Source organism: Gasterosteus aculeatus, chromosome 7 (genome assembly GCF_964276395.1).
Source record: "Gasterosteus aculeatus chromosome 7, fGasAcu3.hap1.1, whole genome shotgun sequence".
NCBI classification, from domain to species: Eukaryota; Metazoa; Chordata; class Actinopteri; order Perciformes; family Gasterosteidae; genus Gasterosteus; species Gasterosteus aculeatus.
In genome coordinates, this window is record NC_135694.1 from 24,865,411 (window position 1) to 24,889,027 (window position 23,617).

Sequence of the window (23,617 nt, forward strand, 5' to 3'; positions counted from 1 at the left end):
TTTGTGTGGTCTCATGAAGTGTCCTTTATCTCTGGCCAGTAACCTGCAGCTCACCAAGGCAGTTAAGCATCAAACACAAACACTAAAGCGAACTACTGAAAGGTGGTTGCATTTTCCTGTTTGAGGTGTATGTTGAATATTTCTGCTAAATGTTGCCATTCGGACACATTGTAGCGCTTACCTCATACGTTTACCCACATCTACTTTTTATGGGCTACTGCAGAGCATTCACCTGTGTAGTCCAATTTTATTTTACCACCATCTGGCACTACACACAGCCAACAATGTCAGTGATGGACAGAAATGGTTTGAGGGATCGTGAATGTGCCTCTCTTTTGATAAATGCCCCTCCACACATATATGTGTGTGTGTGTGTGTGTGCGCGCGCAAAATAAATGTTTTGTCTCTCGTGGAGTTTCTCCTAAGGGACGACAGAGCAGCCGAGTGAGACTAACAGGCGAGTCTAAGTGGAAGTGTGCTGATGGGTCTAAGTGGAAGTGTGCTGATGTAGGACGTTACTACATCCTGTTGGAGAAGGAAAGACATTTGATCATGGCCTCCAGTCGTCCTTCTTTCAAGACAGCGCTATAAATGTCTTTGCAGACGGTCAATGTCTGCCTCTACAGTGGCTCTAATTGTCTGTTCAGTGCGGGAGAATCACAATGACGTTTGTTTTCCCTCGACTATGTGAAGACCATGTTGAACAGAACAAAGAATGCATTGAACTTTTTCTTCGCCTGAACTTTTGCACTTTGTAATTCAGCCGTTGTGTTACTTTATTTTACTTTTTACGTGTATTGCTTTGCTCTGCATCGGCAGCTTTATCATCCATTACTTACCAACAAAGGAAATAATGGTGTATAGTTTCTATAACTGCAAAGAAAATGCTGACTTTCCTTCGTTTCATTTCCACCTTTGTATCGGCCATTAGACACGTGAACAGTAACTGGATATTTCAGTTGGTTGTCAATCTAATTAAATAGATCCATGCCACAGGGTGTAGGCTAAGTGAAGAAGACTGAGAAAGACAAAGGGCAGACAAAAGACATTAACTTGGTAATTGATTTTTCTACACTCCAGGAAATATTACCTTCTCATTTAACTGTTAAATCAAGTTCGGCTGCTGGCAAAATGTAACCAAATTTAATAACAGATTGTTACCGGCATGGAGGTACTTTTTATAATAAGCATACTTAGATTTCATTTTCATATGCTGTAAGTTGGAAAGATCAAACCTGAGAAGACGCCAGCAATAAAATCGGGCTTTCTTGTTCTTGAAATTTGAATTTCTTAATACTAAAGGTTTATCACATAAAATTCAAAACCTTAAAATGCTGCTTTCCTTTGCTTTTAAAAGACTTAATTATCCAAATATTTAGTTATTGTTAAACCGTTGGATTAAATCAATCTGTATGTATTTTCAAATAATTGAATGTTTTAAATAGATTATGCTGCAAGTATTTGGTATTGCCTAGCCGGTTACCAGAGGGTAATAGTATTTTAAAATATAACACGAATTAGAACCTTGTTTTAAGTTGGTCACCTGCTCTTTGTGTTTTATGAAAGAAAGAAATGTCAAAAACTTTTGTCATGTTTCTATTTCACAGCTCATTTATGCATGCAATTTGCTCCGGCCTTTGTTTCCTTTGTATTATAGAGTAATTTGGCTAATTCTGAGATCATTTAGCAAAGTGCAGGAAAATGTCAACTAATTCAAACATTTCACCACATTAAGCACTTCGTTCCCTGCATATTTTCCATTATTTTTTTGAGGTCAAAGGATGTTTTATTCTTGTTTTGTGCTCTTTTTACTGAGCGTATGTAATAGCAGTAATGATATTAAAGGGTTCTGAATCTTTGTAATGTAACACCTGCTAGTGTAATTAATCCAAATCATCTCTGCTTGAGATTTTTGCTCAAAGCTTAAGTCTGCCCTCATATTAAGGAACGTCACAGCACGTATATGTGTGCATGTGTCAGGATTAAACCTATGGGGTCTGATCAGTTTCATCAACAAATGCACACAGAAGGATTCTGGGATATATGACTGACAGTAAACCTATTCGAAACCTATTTTGGATGAACACACGAGTAGATATTGTTTAGTTAATTCATGGAAATTAACAAAGATATATAGGTGAAATTATGTTAAGATCTTTATGACAAGATATTTCGTTTGTCATTAATTACATTTCAAAGTGTCATTAATTTCAAAACCCCTTTAATTTTTTTGATATACGAATGACAATATATGATTTATAGTCCTTCTGTTTACATTCATACAATCGACCGGAGATGGTGAAATTCACAAATCACTTCACTGATCTCCACCAGTGATAATTGAACTACACTCCATTATCTATAGCTGAATTTACACAAGGCCTTGTTTGTACGTTCACACACTCACACGCTGTTTTTTCCTTAATGCCTCCTCACATCACATCCAACACTGAAGTGCTGTTTGTGTCTTGAATTGATCTAATGGAAGTAGTTATTCTTAAAACACACTCAGCATGACATAATTAAACAAATAAACAGCTCTATTAAGCAATCCAATTTACTTATCTCCTGCAGTAAGTGCATTAGAATCTTGGAGTATTAAGATAGACAGAAAGGCCTGGAATGTAATTGTTGACAGCTCTATTGAAAGTGGGGGTCAAACCATGACTATCCAGCACCTTACCGCATACGGTTTTACTTTTTTTCTGGAATGATTGTCTTGATTGTCCACATACCATCAAATAAATAAGTGTGGATTGCACACAGTCCCCTAGTGAATATGTGGTAATGAGATGCTATACAGTTCTTTTTAAATAACCCCACGATGTGTGTGAAAGGAGGGTGAAAATCTCCAACTTTAACTCCAAATAATATAGCTGAAGTGTAGCTTTCCCTGGACCGCAGGGAGTGGTGAGCTCTTGACAGTATCACACCTCACCTCACCATCTCAATGTGTCTCCTGATGACCGGGGCGCTGTAGCGATAGCCGTCCGGCTTCGTCCCCACGACCGCCGATTCGCCGGAGTTGACAGGTGTGATTGTACCAACTGAATTCCTGCCTCAGAGGCATAAAAAAAAAAAAAAACATACCCATTCATCGAATCTCAATGGACTGTTCCTCTCGAGCATTATATATGCGGTGGCCTTTTTCCCCGAGTTACCAACTGACAATCACCGCTTACCACTCATCTATGAGAGCATAGGCGCGTGTCAGGGAAGTGACATTTGAATGGCCTCCTCACTCACCGCGTGGTGTTGAGGTGTCAATACCTTTGTCTGGCGCTGACAGAAAGTCGGCTGTGATGGATATGACATCGCAGCTCCTTGACATTATTGCTCCCATTGAGAGGTGCGTAGGAGGCCACGCCCACAGGACGTGTGTCTCTTGTCTGTCCGTTTCGCACACACCTCCCCGCCTCCCTTGTGCACACGATCGTGCACGCGCAGACTGAGCATAAAAGGCATGAAGCCGAATGGCATGATCCTTCAATGATCCATCGAGTTGCTCAGCAGCGATGGCGTGCTGACCGTTAACTGGGCGAGGAGACCATCTTTGAGATGGTAATGCCGCCGCTCTTCGTTTAGCGCGTAGCCAACTGCTAATCAGCCGTGTTTGTTGGAGAGAGGAGGGCAGCGAGAGAGGGGACCATTAAGGCTTTTCAAACAATTCACACAGAGAATCTTCCTCATTATTTGTGCGGGTAACCAATCATAATTTAGCCCGAGCCAATCTTTTTTCTGTTGTTGTTGGGGATCTCATGGAATGCAGTGGGTGCTCAGTATTTATGTAAACATACAAGCAATGAACAACACCGACCATTAGACAATAACTGGAGCACAATTACTGGGTAGCTGGTGGCGGCGCGTTCCAGCCAAAGGTGCAACTACAAAGAAAGGTGTTTTTTTATTTACGTTTTTGAAAATGACCCAACCCTGGCTAACCTGAAATAGAGGGAGAGGTTTTTATATCTTTACAATAAATTGTGAGCTTAATGTATGGTCAATTGCATATGGCATTACCGAATAGTTTGAAGCTTAATACATAATGATATTTGGCCTCTAACTACTAATATTAGGCACAGCTCTAAAACGAGTCATCGATAGCCTCTGCTCTTGTGTTTCACCGAGTGGGTTGGAGATGACGGAGTCTGCACCCGTTGCATAATCATTAATTCACTCAAATTTAAAAGTTTAAATCAGCATTTGTTGACGTTCAAATATTCCAAAACAACATTTTCCCTGCGGTCAAAAACCTGTCGAGTCAAGCTTGGCGCTCACAAACGGAGGCAGGAGGGATATTCATTAAATTATAGTTGCAGGTAACTCATTTGATACGATGATTTGATCATGTATTATATATCTGGAATGTGTTCTCCTTCTTTCAAAAACATGGATAAATCTAAAAAAAATAAATGTATTACAGGAATCGTAATTATACTGCTCGTAAAAATACATTTTCAGTGATTTTCATACTCGCTGCTTATGTGGTTCTGTAGCATCTGTTTGTGTGTGGGAGGTTTCCACCACTCTAATACCAATACACATAATAAAGTAGTACAGTAATATTGTTCTTATACAGTATATCCTACTACAAATGCTCTCCGTCTGATGTCACTGGCTCACATTGTCGACCAATGCAGATCCTCCTGCGGGGCCACGAGAGCAGCCAGAACACGTTTGTGACCCTGAACACGGCAGCACATGCATGCCCACACAAATGTTCAACATGGTGCATTGGGAAGTTTGGGCACATTGTGCGATGCACTGTGATGTTGGGGGTGGACGTGTAACAGATGGCGCCAGCTATCTCCCAGGATAGTAATGTTCAATTATCTGTGTCCAATTTACACTTTCGTAATGGGTGAGAAAGACAAGGAGGGAGGAATGGGAGAGCGAGAGAGAGTTGATTAAAATGAAAGCTATGAAACACAGGGAACATGGTAACAATGACAGGAATGTGAAGTTATTCGTTCGTAATAATAAGCCATGTTATGTGCATTATCCTGCAGAGGCTGCATCACGTTGTAGCACAGCTGTGTCCACCTCCTCCCTTTCCCTCCCCCCATCTGTCCTTGCACAGCTCCCAATGGGCTGCAGCCTGTGGATAGATTTAATAGGAGCACGTTGAGGTCAACTTTAATTTGATGGGGGTGGGAGCAAACAAGTCACCATTTCATTTATCTATTTTGTTCAATTGTAACACTCCGAAAGAATTAGTTCCTGTTCAATTTGTTTAAAACTGACCCAGATGAGTTCATATTTGTCTTCGGTAATTGGACATGGTTTTTCTTTTGTTCTTCTGCAAATTTAAGCTGAGGCATGAAATGGAATTTGTCCATGTTTTCTAGCCTTTGAAGGTTAACAGTGTGAGGCCAGGTGTGGCCTTTATTTTAATTTATCTGGTATAAAAGCACAAATATTCTTTATTCTGCCCACAAGACAACATTTTACCAAATGGAATCTAATAAATAAAACTGTCAGAAGAAATACAGAATTAAACAGGGAATCACTCATTTTGTCTGAACAGTTGGGTGGTTTAAAAATACCAATGCAACACTAAACCATGCAGGTCACTTCCAAACAAACTCCCATCACAAGGACAACGCGGCATGACTCCCGCCAGGTTAGCCCGGCAGGAGGCAAGCGCACCCACGCCATCACACAAAACAGGACAAAACAGATGGAGTGGGAGGAGGAACCTTGCAGAACGCCGACTAACATCAATAATATAAATCAAATGGACAGGTAAAATAAGACAAATGGTATCACTGCAATCAATAAATAGCCGTTTCAACAATATTATACTTATATTTTTTGGGGGGCAAACACATTTGTCACTTTGAGTTTTAATGAATTAATTACCACACCTAACACTGGACTTGCCTGTAGACGGGTCAACATCTTCAAAATAGCGCACAGCACTTGCAGCACCAGACTGATGGATGGATACAAATTAAACATAAAAGCATTAGTGCACTTTATTTTTTAACTTTTTTATTTTTATCTTTTGATTCTATTTCCCCCTGGCCCATAGCCTTCTATTTCACACTGTAGAGGACAGGACTGTGAAACAACATGGCTGAAAAATGTTCACTTTGTATGGAGTATATTGCACACGCCCTGGAGAAGCGAACAAAGAGGATTGGAGTGGAGGATCCTTTTAGGGGGCCTCGCCGACCTGGTTAGCGTGAGTCGGTTTAACTCCCGCGGGAAACGCGCATGTTGACGCCCCCCTCACCTCATATCGCCACAGCAGTTTCATTAAAAAAAGAACCTACTGCGCTTCCCTGTGTCCCTTGTGCTTAGTGATATATTTTGTGCATTTATGTGAATAACCCACACACACTTGCCTGAGTTGTTCTAAAGAGAGACACTGAATAATGCAAGCTTTTGAAGTGGAATGAACGCTTTAACGCAAACGGGCCACGAAACGAACACGCAAGGTCAGCCATTTTGCGTCACCTCTTCCCCCCCTGTTGTCTTTTTCTACTTGCTCTTAGCTTCTCCACTGGTCCGCCCCATGGACAGAACAGCACCGCCGATCGCTGAAGTGTGCGTGAAAAGGAAGAGAATGCAAGACAGAGGAGAGAAAGCTATAGTCGTGGACTTGAAAGGAATTTAAATCCCCTCGTGTCTTTTGAGTCCTTTCTTCTTCCCCTCGTCCTTTATAGTTGCGGCCTCCCCTGAGACGCCGCCCACTGAGGCCGCGATGATGCCCCACGGATCGCCTACTGCCATCATTACCAAAGACCACTCGCACTGTGGCTGTCCACTCACCCACATGCTTTCACGCAAGAGGCCACGCGGCATTTCGCCTCTAAGCGAACCCATGAAGATCTTAACACACACACGCGCACACACACGCATGTGCACATACATGCAGCATTCATTAGGGGTGCAAAGCCCCGCAGGTCCCAAGCTTTCAGCCCTTCCTGTCGGAAGTCTATTCTCTTCTCGACCCCGCTGGAAATCCACAGAAACTGGATGCCCCAAATAGAATGGGAGATAAAGGTGCTGTTTTGGAACGGGGAGGTAACGGTCTGGCCATGACTGAGGCGGTGACAATCACAGGGAGCTTGCGCTGTTTGATGCCAAATGGTCCCTCGAGGGTGAAGCTCACCGGTCAGCTCCCCGTAGAGACACAGTGACCACTTTGCCAATTTACCATCATTCCGGCCTTTTCAAATGCAACACAGCACAAACATGCCTTTGTTCACTGACCTTTGAATAATTCAGCTTGAGCAAAATGCTATGACACATTTTTGATCAAAGTCTGACTATCAAGGGGAGGAGGCATTTTCCAGGCGCCGTGTTCCTCTCCACCGATGATAAAAAGCTCCCCTTCTCAACAAGATCTCAGACTAACAGAACAAATAAAGCCATATAAATTCCTCATAAATATAAAACAATTCCGAGGTTGGGATTTAAAAAAAAAAGACTACCTAATACCAAAAAAGCATTACAGCCACATATCCCCTCGCCGCGGAGGGAGGACGTATTATCTGGAAGTTTTCCCTCAAAATCTCCTGTCCCCCCTCCGCCCCCCTCCTGTGACGAATGGCTGGAGATTACAGGCTGGTGACCAGGTATACACATCCACTTCAAAGCTTTGTCTAGAGGAGGCCATTTGTTACCCCCAAGGCATCTATCACAATATAACTTCACCTTCTAAACTATTCATTTGAGGAAGCAGTGGAAACAAAAAGCATCTGCTGAGTTATAGGCTGCAGCCAGACTGTCCATCATCTGACGGCAGTACCTGTTTGACATTGTGCGCTGTGTGTGTGTGTGTGCACGTGTGTGTGTACGTGAACACGTGCGCATTTGTGTGTGTCCATCATCCTATTGCAATTGCCGGTCTGACTTTTCTTGTTGGGGAGATTCATGATTTCGATATCCCCGGGGGGTTTTGTGGAAATTGAAATGTGCTTGTGGAGCCCATGGGGAATATCTTTAATGCTTTAAATGGCAAAAATGTATGGCCATAATGTATGGGCTGTGTGTGTGTGTGTGTGTATTTCTATTCACGTGCATGTGCCCCGGATTTGTTTTTCTCGTCAGAGGGCAGGGTTTTTTTTTACGACGTGACCGTGGTCAAACCCAAAATTATTTTATCTTCTTTGCTCTCGTCTGCTCATCATTCATCCTCGCCTTTCTCCTTTACACCATCCGCTGCACAGTGATGGATGAAAACGATGCATACTATATTACCCACAGAACTGCCATGAGGGTGGATTGAAGGTCTCTGCAGGAGGGTGCTGCCATTGTCACGGTCCAGAGGGTGTCTTAGAAGGATTAATGAGATGAGTTTGGTCCTCCTGTCATGTCAGTTTTTAAGAACATACTCATGAAGAATTCATCATATGCCCAACGGAATGAGTAAAAATTTTAAGTATGAGCTGCTTCAAAATAGAAAATACTTAATAGTCCCAAGGGTCACAATTAATGTTGACTCTCCTTTTCTTTTTTTTGTCCGGAGTGCCTGCAGCATGGGACAAAGCCAATCGCTCCGATGCTTTTTGAAAGGGCCTTTATACCAAATAGAGATGGCTGCAACTGCAGATATAACGTTTAATTTAAATCTGCAGTTGGAGAGACATCTGAGAACTCCCAAACTCAAAACGTATCTCCATTAAGCCTGAAGTCCCATCCAAATTGACAGAATCCAAGTGTAGTCCAAGGCCAGGTCAAGTCTAGTTTGTTTCAAGACCAGGTCCAAAGGCTGTAGGAGAAGTCATGAGCGTCATGGCCAATAGCGTCTTCCCACTGCTGATCCACTGTTCACACAACTAAGATAGCAGCTCTTTTCAGTTAACAGACTAAATTGATAGTTTTAAAAAAAGAATACTTCAAGGAAAGTGGTCTTGAGTCCAGACTTGAGTGCCAATGCCCAATCCAGCTAAAGCCCATCTCACCATCTGTCTGTTAAATACAGTCGATAAACATGAAATATGAATTAGTGGGAAGAAGGATCAGTAGATAATTATTTGCTGTACACAATGCAGAGTGCCACATGTTCTTAATAAGGCCTGATGTGTGTGTGCGATGCTTTATTTGCTGTGCATTCTGGGAGAAACCTGTGAGACATGCAGTTGTGTAGAATTCCATGTTTCATCATATACACTGTTTCTGCTGTGTGAGTGTGCACACCCAAGAATATGTGTGTTTGTCTGTGTGAGCAGTGTACACGTGGTCCATGTTTTTTTGTTGCTGTGCTCTGACCTTTCTTGCAGAAAAGCTGTGAAGTCAAGTGACAGAGGGGCTGTAAACCAAAATGTCCTGACATTAAAACCACCAGGCTACTGGCAGCGAGCCCTCTTCCTAACGCAATAACTGTGGATTGTATTGAGACGGTTTTATAGACGCACTTTATTAGAACAGGAGGCCGTTCGGAAATCACTATTTCTCTCACATGTGAAACAAGACTAAGTAGCCAAGCTTAATGTAAGTTTTCCTCAAGTGTTTCTTTTCTAAAACTTGTTGTAAAATAGTATTGGTTTTAGAAATGAAAAACAACCTCTGACACAACGTGCCACAGAACACACGTACACATACTTACTCGTTGTGCAGCAAATGTCCATAAGGTTGAGACATATTAAGGGCAGTCATTAATCTCTATTCTACATTACAAGATGATACTTACATTTTGTTGCGATCTGAGAGGAAACCAAATAAAGTAAGAATAAAATCGAAGAATGAATTGAACAATGATTAGGTAGTAAGATTCCCTACGCATAACAAGCTTATCTTGTACAGCAGGACTTATGATGTTACACTGACTTTGATATAACCGTCTGAAAGTCACTGTAGGTCCTCGAATGCCAGAGGGAACAGAGCCGATGTAGACTTTTGTCTATTTAACATCTCGCTTCTTGTTTTTTTAATGTAATCGTTCGTCATCTAAAGATTTGTTTAGTGTGGACACGAACATTGGCAGGTTCCAGTAGCCTTGCATCTCCATTTTCCTCAGCTCCACCTTTTGATGCAAGTGATGTTCCATTCTGCTAAATTAACAAAGGCAGGATCAGGAAAAGCACATTTGCTGCCAATTAACTTGTGTCGGTATCAGGTGTGGTGGCCCCATATGTTTAATCTATTTTCAGCTCTTGTTTTCATCTCCCTCAAGCCGCGTTATATACTGCAATATAAATTTGATTGGCTGAGCAGCATCACGTGACATGTTCACCAACGCGCGCCAACTGGTCGGCGTGTACCGTGTACCGTGCAACGAGTCGTGTAAAGGTTAACAGTTTGACTTCCCGTTTAACTGTTGACTGTCCGGTCGGTCCAGGTCACGATCCATCGTCTGGGGGTCCGGACCCAGAACACCTGAATGTGACCCCCCCCCCCCCCCCCCCCCGCTTTAGTGTGCATACGTGAGGTGCTACCAGAATAAATACATTTGGAAGCTCTTCACTCTGAATCTCTGCTGTGTGTATTCGTAATCAACACACAAGTGTGTGTGTGTGTGTTTTATGGGTATTAAGCTCATGAGCAGATGATTGTACCATGGACAGGGTGTGTGTGTGTAATCGCGTTAAGGAGTGGAAATCAAATATGCTAGATTAAATGACAAAACAAACAGATGTGTGCCCCCCCCCCCCCTCCCCCAACCCCTCCCCCCGTAATGTGAGAAAACAAGGACGAGGTAGACAGATCTAATAAAGCCGGCAGTACGGTGGCAATAAGCTGAGTTAAGTAAGCTTGATTCCATCTATTAGCACTGTTTACCATCTCCTTTATTACGCTGAGATGAATTGCGGCCCTTAGCGAAAGCTGCGCTAAATCAAATAAGATTTAAATAGATTTGCTGGTAGTCGTATTTCTGCTGATGATTCTCATGAAATCCAAACAGTCACTATTGTTGGAATACATTTGGCAACGTGCATATTCCTCAACAAGCTCTTTGTACGAGGGCGTCATAAGGTGACAAAGAGGGTGTTAATGTTTTACAGCAATCTGCTGGCCGCTGGAATTTTGGTTGTAAACCAGGGGCCTGCAGTTACATTAAACATATTTCAAAGCAGCTGCTTCCGTACGAAAGATAAGCTAAACTCTCCATTACGGCACGCGACAGCTCAGAGAGCCTCGCTGCACACATCGATCTCCGTAGGCCTCTCGCTGCATGCCAGGCTCTGAATGCATCTGCCACTGTGGGAGAAAAAAAAAAGGTAGCCCCCAGGCGGCAAAGAAATGCGGAAAGGAAAAAACGCGGGGAAAAGAAAAGGGTTAAGGAGGGGAAAAGGGGAGGGGGGCGAAGAGTGAAATAACAAACTCCTGAAAGAGCATAAGTTAAAGAAGGGAGAACAGAGATGGAAAAGAACAGGAAGGATGTTTGGAATTTAAAACATGTCATCCCTGGTGACTTATACCCTTAAGGGATACTATGATCACTGCTGTGTGTGTGTGTGTGTGTGTGTGTCTATCACAGTTTGTTTGTTACGGCACTCCGCTGACGGTGACAGGGAGAGAGAAGAGCTTTTTTCTTTTGCAATGTTTTACTGCTCCACCACCATACATTCACTTTTCTGTCTTGGTGGTGTGTTTGTTTACATATTGTACACACACAAAAGGTTGGAAAATAAAATGTGTTGAATAGTTCGTAAGTGTTTTTCTTTCTGACTGTGTTACATAGTTCCAGGTTTCAGGCCACGAGGGGAAGGAAAAGATTTTTACCTGAGACGCAATGCAGTGTTGGGAAAACAACTGCTTGATCGCACGGCCAACGGAGCAACTGTCCCCACCTGATTGAACAGTGGAACCAATATTACTGCTGTTGTATTCCTGATGTGGCTCCAGTTTGCTCCACCAGCCACAGTTATTGGAACAGCGGTCCAATGAAGCACTAGATTAAAAATAAAGTTGATTCTTTGTATTGCTCGCTGCTTCACTTTGACATTATCGAAAGTCTTTTTTTTTTTTTTTTAGCAAAAAGTATAGCTTGACAGAGCTTTAAATACATTCAAACCCCCATATAGTCTTGAATTGATTTGAATGCTGCTAATGAAAAGGATGGTGGACACAATACTGATTTCATTGTGGAAATACGGCTGAATTTGATCCCATCCAGGTGCCGGCTTCTTGCTGCCTCTTAGTTCTTTAGTGCATCCTGTCCAAACAGGAGGATGGAGAGCATGTGAGAGGTGGCCATTGTGTAATCAATTTGGAGCACTCTGCTCATGGCACGGTAAAATGGGGGAATGCAAGAGTGGAATGAAAAGTGTTTTGTTCAATTTCAGCTTGCCAGGACTTACCAAACTGTTGTGTTGGTTGCCTGGTAACTGTAATACTGGACAGAAAAAGAAAAAAAAAACTCCCACCTATTTTTTCTTTGCTGCTTCTGTTCTTGCTTATATATATATATATATATATATATATATATATATATATATATATATATATATATATATATATATATAGTAGTTGCTAAAACTATACAGCCCTTTTTTCTTTTATCGGTCTTCCGTGTCCATTTTTTTTTTGTTCCATGGCCGTCGGCTGGGAGAGATCACAGAGACACACTTGTGACGAGGAACTCTGACAGCCGGGATGAAAGGCAGGAACGAAGCGAGGTCAGACTTTGCAGAGGGAATGTTTCACAAAGCCATCAGGCTCATGTAGAAGGCGGCTTTGTGACATCCGCTTCCCCCTTTCTACGTCTGACCCTCTCCCTTGTGCCCGGTGAAACAGCATCAAGGTGGGACGTTTTTTGTGTGTGTGTGTGCGCATTAATGCGTGCGGCCTCTGGAACAGAGAAGTCGTGCGGCTTTGGTTTTTCTATTTTCTTCTTCTCCAGTTTGACCAAAGAAGTGACGCAGATATCTTGATCCGGTTAGTGCTGGCATTTATCTAAGAAGCGGTGAAAGATGGACGCTACTACTTTCTGCAACCTTTTTTATTTGGACAATCTTTTTTTTTAAGGTTTTGAACCCTTTCAACTTAAAATGATGCTCTGAATCACTCTTTTTTTCCTGCACCTTGGTGATCCACGCCATAGCACAAACCAAACATAATCATCTTCCATCAGCCACTGAAAATTGAGCGTTAGGATTCGATGGCTGTCAGATATTAACAAAAAAATATGCATGTGTGTCCAGCTGTTGGTTTCTATTTCTGGATTGCTTTTCAACACTGAATGTCAGATTGTGTGCGGTCGAGTTTGCAGCCAAAATAGGAAATAATATATGTACAGTATACAGTTATATACATATATGTTATTCACAGGGAGAGTAATTTTGTTAACATGTAAAGAAAACATTAAAGAAAGCACAATATTTTTTTTTAAAACCTGCAGAGTCTCCACCTGCAGTTCCATTCTCTTTGTTCTTCCCCTCTCATTCTTTTCCTGGCACTGTCTCCCTAGAGCTGTACAGGTTTACCAGGCTCACTGGAGGCATTCCAATAGATCCATCAATTTGGCAAAGCAGTGTGTGTGAAGCATAAGAGTCATTCCCTCGGGAAAAACGCGCAAATACACCGACACGCGCACGCGCGCTAATAGACAATCGGTGTTGTTTATTTGTCTCTCTTCTGTGTTTTTACCAGCAGGACGTCTCTGAGGTGGTGCTCTGGTTGTTGGTTGTGTTGTCCGTGTTGTGCTTTCAGCCGTATTTTTCTACACGACTGTATGTCGGCCTTTACGGTTTTCACAGAGCTGTTCGTTGAACCTCCCCATATCATCATGTTCTGTGCTTCCCCTCTCTGATTACAGTGCTGTCAATCACAACCTAATAGGACCGTGTCCCAGGGTGCGCATGGACACACACACACACACACACAGACAGACAAATCATTACTCTCTGTTTGTCCACATATAATTGGAGCCATGCAGGCATCTGCTGAGAACGAGATAATCAACTGTAGAATGTTCATGATGTCTTTCATTTCCCACAAAAAAAAAAAATCAAACGAAGCACATGTTGACGTTCACTAATCCACATCATGACGTCTATACTCTACACATATCCTTATGGGGCCTCACACGCTCATTAGAAAGCACCAAGCTGCCTTGAGTGATCCAAATGATGTCATGCAACTAATTAAAAGGTGCCACACTGTAAGATCTCAATTTGCCGATGAGCCAAGATGGGACATTGTCTTCCATGGTTGAGAAATTCGAAGGGTTTTCAGCAGTCGCTATTGACATTGAGTATAGAGACGCGCTGTTCCTGCACGTGCGCGACACATACAGGCACACTGTTCTTCCCACAGTTCTCTAATCATCTGCTTTGTCTTCTGTCTGTTCTTTTTCCTCTCTATTTTTCTGGCGTCTGCCTCTTTTTGCTGTCCGTCCAACCCCCTCTTGTCTCCTTGGCTACTTCAGTGATGGCTTCAAAAGGCAAAGCTCGAGGTGAGTTGTGGCTGCATTTCCCTGCTACGCCTCATACTCAGCCTTACAAAAGTAACGTCTGTGTAGTTCAACAGGATTTTTTACTTTTGAAAAGAGAATTGACTGGAATTTCGGGTTGTTTCATTTTTTTTCAGTCGTACTTTAGATGGCAGTTTTTAAAGGGCAGCAGAGCATTTTTTAAAGGATTTAGTACTTGCCACCTTTAGTACAGAAAAAAACAGAACCCAACGTCGGCGATCCACCGGTGCTTCCTCCCACTCTCGTCGGTTCGGGTTCGCTTTCGCTTCAAGGCTGGAAGCGGGGGGGCGGGGGCGGGGGGGGGGGGGGGGGGGTACCTGGAGCTGCCCCCGCCATTCTTTCAGATGAACACGCCAAGAGACCCGCCCTCCTCTGACTCTGATTGGTTTGTTTAAGGTTAACGATAGCAGCTAGGATTACCCAATCACGGGCCGAATAGAACGAGTCTTGACATAATTCGGGGGATTATGGGATGGGATTATCTGCATGGGATGCTGCTATTGATTCAAAACGGAATGATTCCAATTTTTTAAGGGACGGGTGGCAACCCTACTAGTAGCCTACTGGTCATTTAACATCTTATTTCAGCTTTCAAAAATGCTCCATATTCAGTGTGTTGTAGTAAAAAGCTCTATCAGCTCTACGCATGTTTTCTTGTCACATGAGACCGTGGAATTCATGGGAAATCTTCAGAAAGTCTTCAGAAACGGTAGCACCACTGCAGCACTAAGCTGAGCCTGTGTTCATGCATACGCTCTTTCATGTTTGCCAGTAAATGATTTAAGCACGTGGACTCTAAAGAGCGCTCTCCGAGGTCAAAAGATGAATTATCAGGATTCAATGGTGTATTATTGCCCTTTGCCATTGCCAGACACTGGAGAGGTGGCAGCCAATCAGCATAATCCAAGTCGTCCGCATCATCAGAGGACAGAGGAAAAGGGTTTACGTGGGAAGAGATTATGTGATTTCATTCAGCCGTGTGCTTCAAACATCCCTCTTAAAACGGAGAATTCAGTCAACCACGATCATGATGTCATTCTGTTTTGTTACCGTCTATGGCTAATGAATATAGAAGGCAAAGGTCTCGAACACGCTGCCATTCCTGAGTGAGTTAAATAAAAATGATAAATATCAGCTTAGAGAGCAATTACAAACTTGGCTAGATGAACACATCAACTTGAGTTATCAAGAGATGCTGGAATGCGGTATTAATATAACCATTAATGTGAAAATAAATATACACAAAAAGTGTTCATTTGCAATTAATAGCCAATTGACATGAAAACACCGTGACCTGAAACACCCGCCCCATCTAATAAAATCAAAAATCAAATCCAGTCGACAGCTTAAACACTGTTGTCTCAAAGTTACTTTCTGTTTTCAGAAGAATCTATACTCTCTAATTCTCACCCAGCGGAGTTAAAACGGGAAGAGGCGCCACAACCTTCAGTTGTTTGTTGTTCGTTAGAAAAAGGAGGGCCGTTTACCAGGTAGATTCTTCATCACCGTGTGTAGCTGCCCGTTCTGTAATAACCGCGGTGGTCTTCTTTCATAAAACTGGTGCTTCTGTACAAATAAACAGTAAATCCATACTGCATTTCAAGCGCTTGAAGCAAAGTTTGTCATTTTTAAAAGGTTGGCCATTGTGCAGTGATACATTTGGTTTATTGCTCACATTCCTCTGCTTAAAATGCTGTGTGCCATTTCCCTCCTCCTCCTCGTCATCATCATCAGTAGTATCGATTCCCATGTTTTACTGCGTAATTAATGTAGATGATCCCTCCGGACCAGCTGCACGTGCAGTGTTTGACTGAAAGATCTCCGTCTCAGTCAGTTTTGATCCTCCTCTCTTTAAAAGCCTTCTGTGCTCAACTATCACGCTTTTCTATCTCACTGTGACGGTATAGGAAATCCATTGCTCTCCTAATAGGGGAACAAAGAATGTGTAGTTCACAGTCGAGCACATGTCTCCCTCCTGCTTCTTTCAACGTTATAATGAGGCTATTGGTAAGAAAACATAACAAGCGAGGTAAGAATTATGCCTATAAGTGGTGGATAAACCACCTCAAAGCGCCCGTTCCTCAGCATGTGGCCCTGAGAGAGAGAGAGATCCGAATGGGACTGAAGGAATCTGAGTGGTTAAGAGTATATATAGTACAGCCAATTACTCTGTACACCACAAACAATTAATCTCTCCTGTCACTGTAATATATATTTGGTTGAAGATCAAATCTGGTCTATTTTAAGAAAATGTGTGAACATAATGGCATCACTGTCAGCGATGCAGAAGAACATGAAAAAGGACCTCATTAAACACAACACAGATCCCTGCACGGGGATGTGTGGGTGGGTGTGTGTGTGTGTGTGTGTGTGTGTGTGTGTGTGTGTGTGTGTGTGTGTGTACCTGAAGCGATGCACTATATTAATACTCATTGTAGCCCAGAGCCAGTGCTGTGTTGTTCAAAGTGAGTGTCAAAGTTCAAGTCTCTGGTACAAACTAATGGTTGTGTAGTAAACAAGGGTTTGTAAAGTCTGGCATTGGGAGCCCCCTCCATCCCTAATCTGTAGCATCCAACTTGTGCCAAACTAGCTATTAGCAATGTGCTGATTCTCAGTCGAGTTCTATCTATCTGATTTATGGAACTTGATGTGTGGACTTTTAGACTTAGTCATGAAATATCCTCAAATGATATACTTAGCTGTAGTCCTGCAGGGCTTTGCTTTGAGACTAGATCTTCAGCGTCAACCCTGCCCACACTCAGAGGAGCATCACAGTTTGACACACGAGCTAAATGATAGGAGCTGTTTTTAAAACATACCACTTTCTGTTCACTGAGTCTTACAGATCTCCCCAGGGGCGAGAAGCATTTCCCAAGATCTCTCTTAGATGAATAGTATCTATCAACACATCACCAGGCACTAGAGAAGCACACTGTGGCATGTTGATTTGGGGGGATTTGACAGTTTTTGGTGGCAGAGATGATTAGTCTGATTTGCCCTCACGAATGCCGCTAGTCTGCGATCATTCTGCCGTCACCCCGTATATAAAAGTCTGAAATAAAAAGGAGCTAAGCACATTTTCCCTTCAAATCAGTTTGATGAAATTAAAAAAAAAAAATAGTCAGAGCCAAATTAAAGGGATGAAGATGTGGCGGATGGACGGGGTCAAACACACACATAACTAAGGGCTCCGCTGTAAACAGTTCACTTATTTATGTGGAATACTTCCTGTACGTTCATTCTTTGATTTGGAGAAGAAAAAAAAAACTAATCCCCAATGTTCACTTTGACCCGACATACGTAGAGTAGGTGAGGCGTTGGGAATAAGAACAGCATGTTAAATGATACAGAAAAGCCCGAAATGTGTAGACGTGACAGGCGATGCGCCTTCTGCTTTCACGAAAACTAGTGAGCCAGGAAGAGTATGTACGACTGCTGATATGGCTTTGCCTTATTTAAAGAGACGAATATCTGAATGAGACTCTGAATTTGGTATTTGTGTAAATAGGATGAACTGAAAATAACATTTAGTATAAATTGCACTGCTCACTTTCAAACAGCACTTGTGACATTAGTAAGACACACACTGTATGCAGTTACAGAGACATGCATTTATACCAGCTTATCTTTACAGCATAATTTATATGCATGTTTGCCGTATGTATACTTCACATCACACAGTGTTAGAACCAGGTCATCTTTGGCTTGAATGAGACATTCAATATACTGGTCTTTTTTTTTTACTTGCTCTGTGTTTTCACTTACCTGTCAAAATAGACACTCTTTACCCCTACCAGGATTAGCTCTCGGCTTCTTCTGCTGCCTTTTGCCAGCTGTACAAAAGCAGTGTATGAAGTATTTATGAAGCCCAGGTTTACCTCTTTCATAAAACCATGAGATGCCTGCCCTTGGCTCAGAAAGGAGAGTGAAATCCCAGGTCGTCCTGCACAAAGGAAGCTTGAACTCAGGCCGCTCGCATGCAGGCAACGGGCAGAGGTGTATATCGCTGCCCTTTAAATGCATGTGCCTGAATCAAGGGCAAAGATGGGCTACTGGGCAAATAATATCGGAGTCTGGAAAGCACTTCCGCCCCCTGGCTTGAAATTAGTATGTGGGCTTTTGTAAATTCTAATATATAAATACACATACAGCAACTCGTGTACATATCTGACTCCTAAACCACATGTAAAGCCTTTCTGTAACGTAGCGCCTTAGTGAATAACGTCGAGAGTAAAAAGAGAGAAACGTCTCTGTGCGTCGGCGTGCTTGTCTCTGTAGTGCTTTGTACATACAACAAAGTGATATCATGGGAGACATTTTTCCTGGATGTTTTGTCATCACCATAACACCGTCTGTTAACACCTTTCACGCCATCGATTGCGACTGGAAACACCCTCCCACAATCTCCAAAACCGGCCAGAAAGATGTCACTCTCCTCTCTGACAGCTCTCGGTTCCCACCGAGCCGTCCTCTCTCGGTCACCCCGCGCAACGCTTAAACAACACCTATTATCTCCGGGGGAGAAGTAGGTGATATTTTGTGGGGGGGTTTACGTCACCCCTGTGATGGCAGATCCAACAGCTTCCCGCTCTAATTACTGTATGTAAATAGCAACAGCACTGCCGTAGCTGGTGGAGGGTAATTAATTTCATATCTGCAGATCAGAAGTTAGTGTCCTGAGGTGGTTGTATCCCAGTGTCGAATACAAAGGTAGCCCCACCCTCTGCAGGGGTTGCATTCAATTTGCTCACAGCAGGAGTCTTATCGCTGTCAAAAGAGCGAGTTGAGATTCTAGTGTGCGTTTGTGTGCGAAACACACACGCGGAATCCAAAATTAACATACAGTTTACTCAGAAACACAAACAAAACCAAAAAAGTTTCATCCCTTCAGTTATCAGAACCAGAAACTCGTTATTTCTGAATTATTTGAGGTATAAACTTTGACATTCAGATGGTGTTTCCATAGAGATTGTTTGATTTAGTCTCGGTAAATGTATACATCATTAAATGCGAGATTGCTTTCACCTCGAAGTGAAGTCAATATAGCTATGCTCATTCCAAATATAACCACTCTTAATGCTTTTAATTTAGTTGTTTGTCCTTCAGTATGAAAAGCATGTACAGCGGCTGGCTTGCATCTTTTTAACTTTGCTGTTTTCCAGAAATGAAAAAAGATAAATGACTTGCAGCGCTGTAACCCTCAACCTTTGTTATTTAAGAAGACAGATATATAGCTGTGTCACCCTGGTGCTTTTAATTTGCATATGAACATGCAGTTTAATTTCGATGTGAACATTCAAGGCTTATTTTTCAGCAGTGAGGGTGTGAAATGTTGATAAATCCCATTGGAGACGCAAAGCGGATTTGGGACGAACGTTGATAGAAGGTGTGAAAAAGGTCAAAGCGAAAGAGAAGGAAACAAAACTGTCTCGTTGCATGACATGTTCCTGAGAAAAAGGAAGGAGTTTGTGTGAAAATTGTCACAGTGGGAGGGAGAGTCCCACAGCGAGAGCACGGAGTGATGATGCACTTGCCTGATATGTCACCTTCTCTCCCAGGAAGTTACCAGTAACATTTTGTGTTCCAAATTATCGGCTAAAATTGGATCTCGCCCAGAAAAAGAAAAAAAAAAGAAACCTGCTCAAATTTTTGGGTTTATTTGCTTTTTCAACATTTTGATGATGCTGTAAACCAGCAAGAATGTTGGTGGGTGATTTTTCTTGCTGAAGGACGTTGTGTACGCGGGCCGATTCACACCGGCTCTTTGGCTGATCAAACCCTCGACCTTGTATGGTTTCGCCAATCACCGGCGCCACCCTGCTGCCGGACCCTCTGACAATCACTCGGGTAACCAGCTAAGTGTCCACGGGCCACCTGCTTGACCGAAAAGACTCGAACCCGACGTCCGCATCTTGATGACGGTGCTCTTTGAGCTCTGATCGACTTGAGGTTGCCTTTAACTTGATTACTGTAACTTGAAATGTTCCTTTGTTTATCAGCTTTTCACGTGATGGTACCAACACCATGGATGTGCTAATTCTCAGGATTTTCTACCATCGACTTGTTTACAACTTGCCAGATTGTCCCACCACTTTGTTTGAGGCTTCATTGTAACAACACCAGCGTTTGCAGATATCAGAGATCTGTGATGGTTTCACATGCAATAGAAATGATGGCACCGTGAAAACGGGGACTGATTCCAATTGAAAATCAAACACAGAGTGATGAAATCCAGAGTCTGCATTCACAGAGTATTTATGTTCCTGGGCTTCAAAGGTTAATCAGAACTTTAGACTGCATCTATCCGGTTTGTAATCCTGTATTCCAAGCCCATGCATCATAGTTCTACAGCTCAGTTGAGCTCCTGTCCTGGAATAAAGGTCAGTAGCTCCAGGCTGTCCGTCTGTCTCACTGCATCTCCCTCTCTTTCCCTGCTTCTCGAATGCCTAAATAAGAAAGGTTAGTAGACTCGGCTGCTCTCGCTTGAAAGGTCACGTCGGAGACTGGACAGGAAGCATCCCGGATACTCTTATCCGTATTATTTGTTCAGTCGTTTGCTTTGGCAACAGATACCGTCCGTCTCAATGTACCCCCACGTGATGGGAATGTCTCTGCTGACAGCACAATCATCTGCTTTTGGCAGAGCAGTAATAGTTTAGTTTGGAGACACTACTTTGTGTGTAGTGGGAGGCATAAGTCCAAATAATTTTGGGGAGGAGTGGCCGGCAGTCTTGGTTATTAGCGCCGTGCCTACAGTACTGGAGGTTACTGAATGGTCCCATTAACTCCTAAGACTCAGCTCATCTCGGGAGGCAGCTGTGTGAAGGGTAGAGTGTGTGAATCTCGAGGAAATAATAATTAGCTGCTTGTTTAGAGGCAGCTGCAACCCGCGTTGCAATAGTCACAAAATCCATGCTTGCTTTGCTTTGTGGTATGGGGGACACACGTATATGTTCCAACTTTAGATGAATTAAGCAAAGCTAATTTCATTATGTCATTACTTCATAATGTCATGCACTTGAGGACGTTGTTGACCTGGCTTAGCCTTGGCATGTCAGTCAAAGCGGAGGGCAATTAAACTGTCCTCACTCTCTGTGAGCGATATATAGCCGTACTGAGCACAAGAAGGGAGGTAGGATCGAGATACATCTGGAAAAAAAAAAAGACGGAGAGAATAAGAAAATGAGAGGCAAAAGAAAAAATGGAAATGCCACCCTTCAGGGATCGACCAGAGGAGGAAACGTGGCTGAGAGAGAGAGAGAGGACCTGAGAGAATGGAATTGAGTGGATGTATGTGAACTGGAAAAGAGAGTGCAAGAAGCAGAAAGTAGGCGAAAGCTTGGAGGTGAAGTGAGCGAAGGACCTAAATTTAGACATGGAAATCAGGAGAGAACAGCTGCCTCTTTCCCTCAGGAGATACATTTAAATCAGGTCTGGGTGGCCAGTGGGGAGAATGGAAGAACCGACTCCATTGGCCAATTAGGCCCACAGAAGACTACACTGTTCTAATATAACCATCATCGGGGCCCCGTTGGCCCTCTCAGTCCCACCGGACGTGTTTGACCAGACACCAACCAAGGACTTAGTCAGAGGGAATCCCGGAATATTCTAACTGTAAAGGCATTGGTAGAAGTAGAGAAGAAAAAAGGGAAAGATAGGTAGAAAGAAACGTTGATGTATGATGTAATATGTAGCCTCCATTCTAATAAGTAAACAGGCAGGGTCAGTACTGTGTGTAATATATTTATGAATTCCTATCTCTTTTTTGCAGTGAAATGTATTATGTCTTTATTGTGGAAACATCTATACAAAGGAGCACATTAAAATTCTCTAAATATTCGGGGTTTTTTGTTTGTCAAATGCATATAGTTCAAAGAATAAAATCCGATTATATATTCATGGATGGGTTGACAATATAACAAGCATTTCGCAAACGTTACTCTATCCTCAATTACATTTTGCATGGACGCATCCACTGCAGTAATGAATTAGAATATTACACTACATCATATTGTGCAGACCCTCTGGCAAAAATCATCATTGCCACCATTCGGCATATCAGTTATCCACTGATTTCCCTTTGTGGCCAGCACAGAATATACAATTTGTTTCACACTGGGCTGTATGTTATCCAACTGCATGAGTGAGAAAAATGAGGAAAAATGTGATTTGAAAAGAGGAAGTAATAAATAGAGCGACGGCTGGCGCAGGAGAACGGTAAATCGTTGGCAGATCATGCGTCATGCAAAACTTTCATGAATAAAACATTCCTATCCTTGCATCGCTTGGATTCCCCCCCCGTTTCCCTGCTCTTCCCTCTCTATCTCTCACACGCATGATTAACCTCAGGAGGCCTTAATCAACACTGGAAATGACCCGTGCACCTTGACTTACCTCTCTCTGCATCCTCCCCCCTCCTTCACCTCACCCCTTCTCCCCTCTTAACATGTCCTTCACGGCAGGTCTGTCGGTAAGGGGGAGGAGGGTTGCCTCACCCGCTAACCCTGCAGACAAGCAGAGTTTGATGGTTTGTTTATCTCACCTGTGCAGTCATTAACAGAAGTGGGGAAGAAAAAACATTGCCAGCTTAATGAGATCTAATACACAAACCAAGTATCAAACAGAGGACTGTCATAAAAACTCAACTCCAAATATTTCTTACTTATTTATTTCAATGAATGTGTGTTTTGTTCAGCTTCATGATCCTTTCCCGGAGGGGTTTTTTGGGGGGGGGGGGGGGTGTATTAAGATGGGAGAGTTAGCTGGGGATGAATAATCGTCCTTACCTAAGCCTTTAGTCACACAGTCTTTAAAACCTGTCCCTGGGGAATAGGGACAGGGATAGATATATAGTTATTATTATGTACTTGCTCACAGCCTCCCTCACACGCACACTTACACACCCACCAAAGCATGTGCAGGCACGCACAACAGTGAGCTGTCCAGGGTTCTGAAAGCTGGCAGCTATTGATAAACTACTGGCAGTAGCGACCTGTCCGTGGTGCTGAAAACTATCTCCACATGTACTACTCACATGCAATAATAATAACCCTCGTTTCTCTCTTCAGTAGCGGGTGTTGCACACACAAGCATCCACACATGCACACTCAAGTCTACTAAAAATGTTATTTTTAATTGGTCTCCCCTGTGTAAGCTCAAGTTTCAGGGTTGGTACCGCAGGCTAAATGCCCCCTTTGTGTTCCATGTTAGGGTCCAAATTAGCACACAGTAGTGACTGGCTATCCTCGC

General features: G+C 42.8%; 1 protein-coding gene across 4 annotated transcripts in view; it reads left to right on the forward strand.

Annotated features, from left to right (window-relative positions):
- cadm2a (cell adhesion molecule 2a) overlaps positions 1-23,617 on the forward strand; it is a 157,526-nt gene that overhangs the window by 89,685 nt on the left and 44,224 nt on the right. For 2 of the 4 annotated variants that reach the window (XM_040181280.2, XM_040181283.2), the window contains exon 2: positions 14,324-14,350. The exons of the other annotated variants lie outside the window; for them this stretch is intronic. In XM_040181280.2, coding sequence (XP_040037214.1) covers positions 14,324-14,350 — 27 coding nt within the window. The remainder of the gene's footprint in view (positions 1-14,323; positions 14,351-23,617) is intronic. 4 annotated transcript variants of the gene reach the window in all.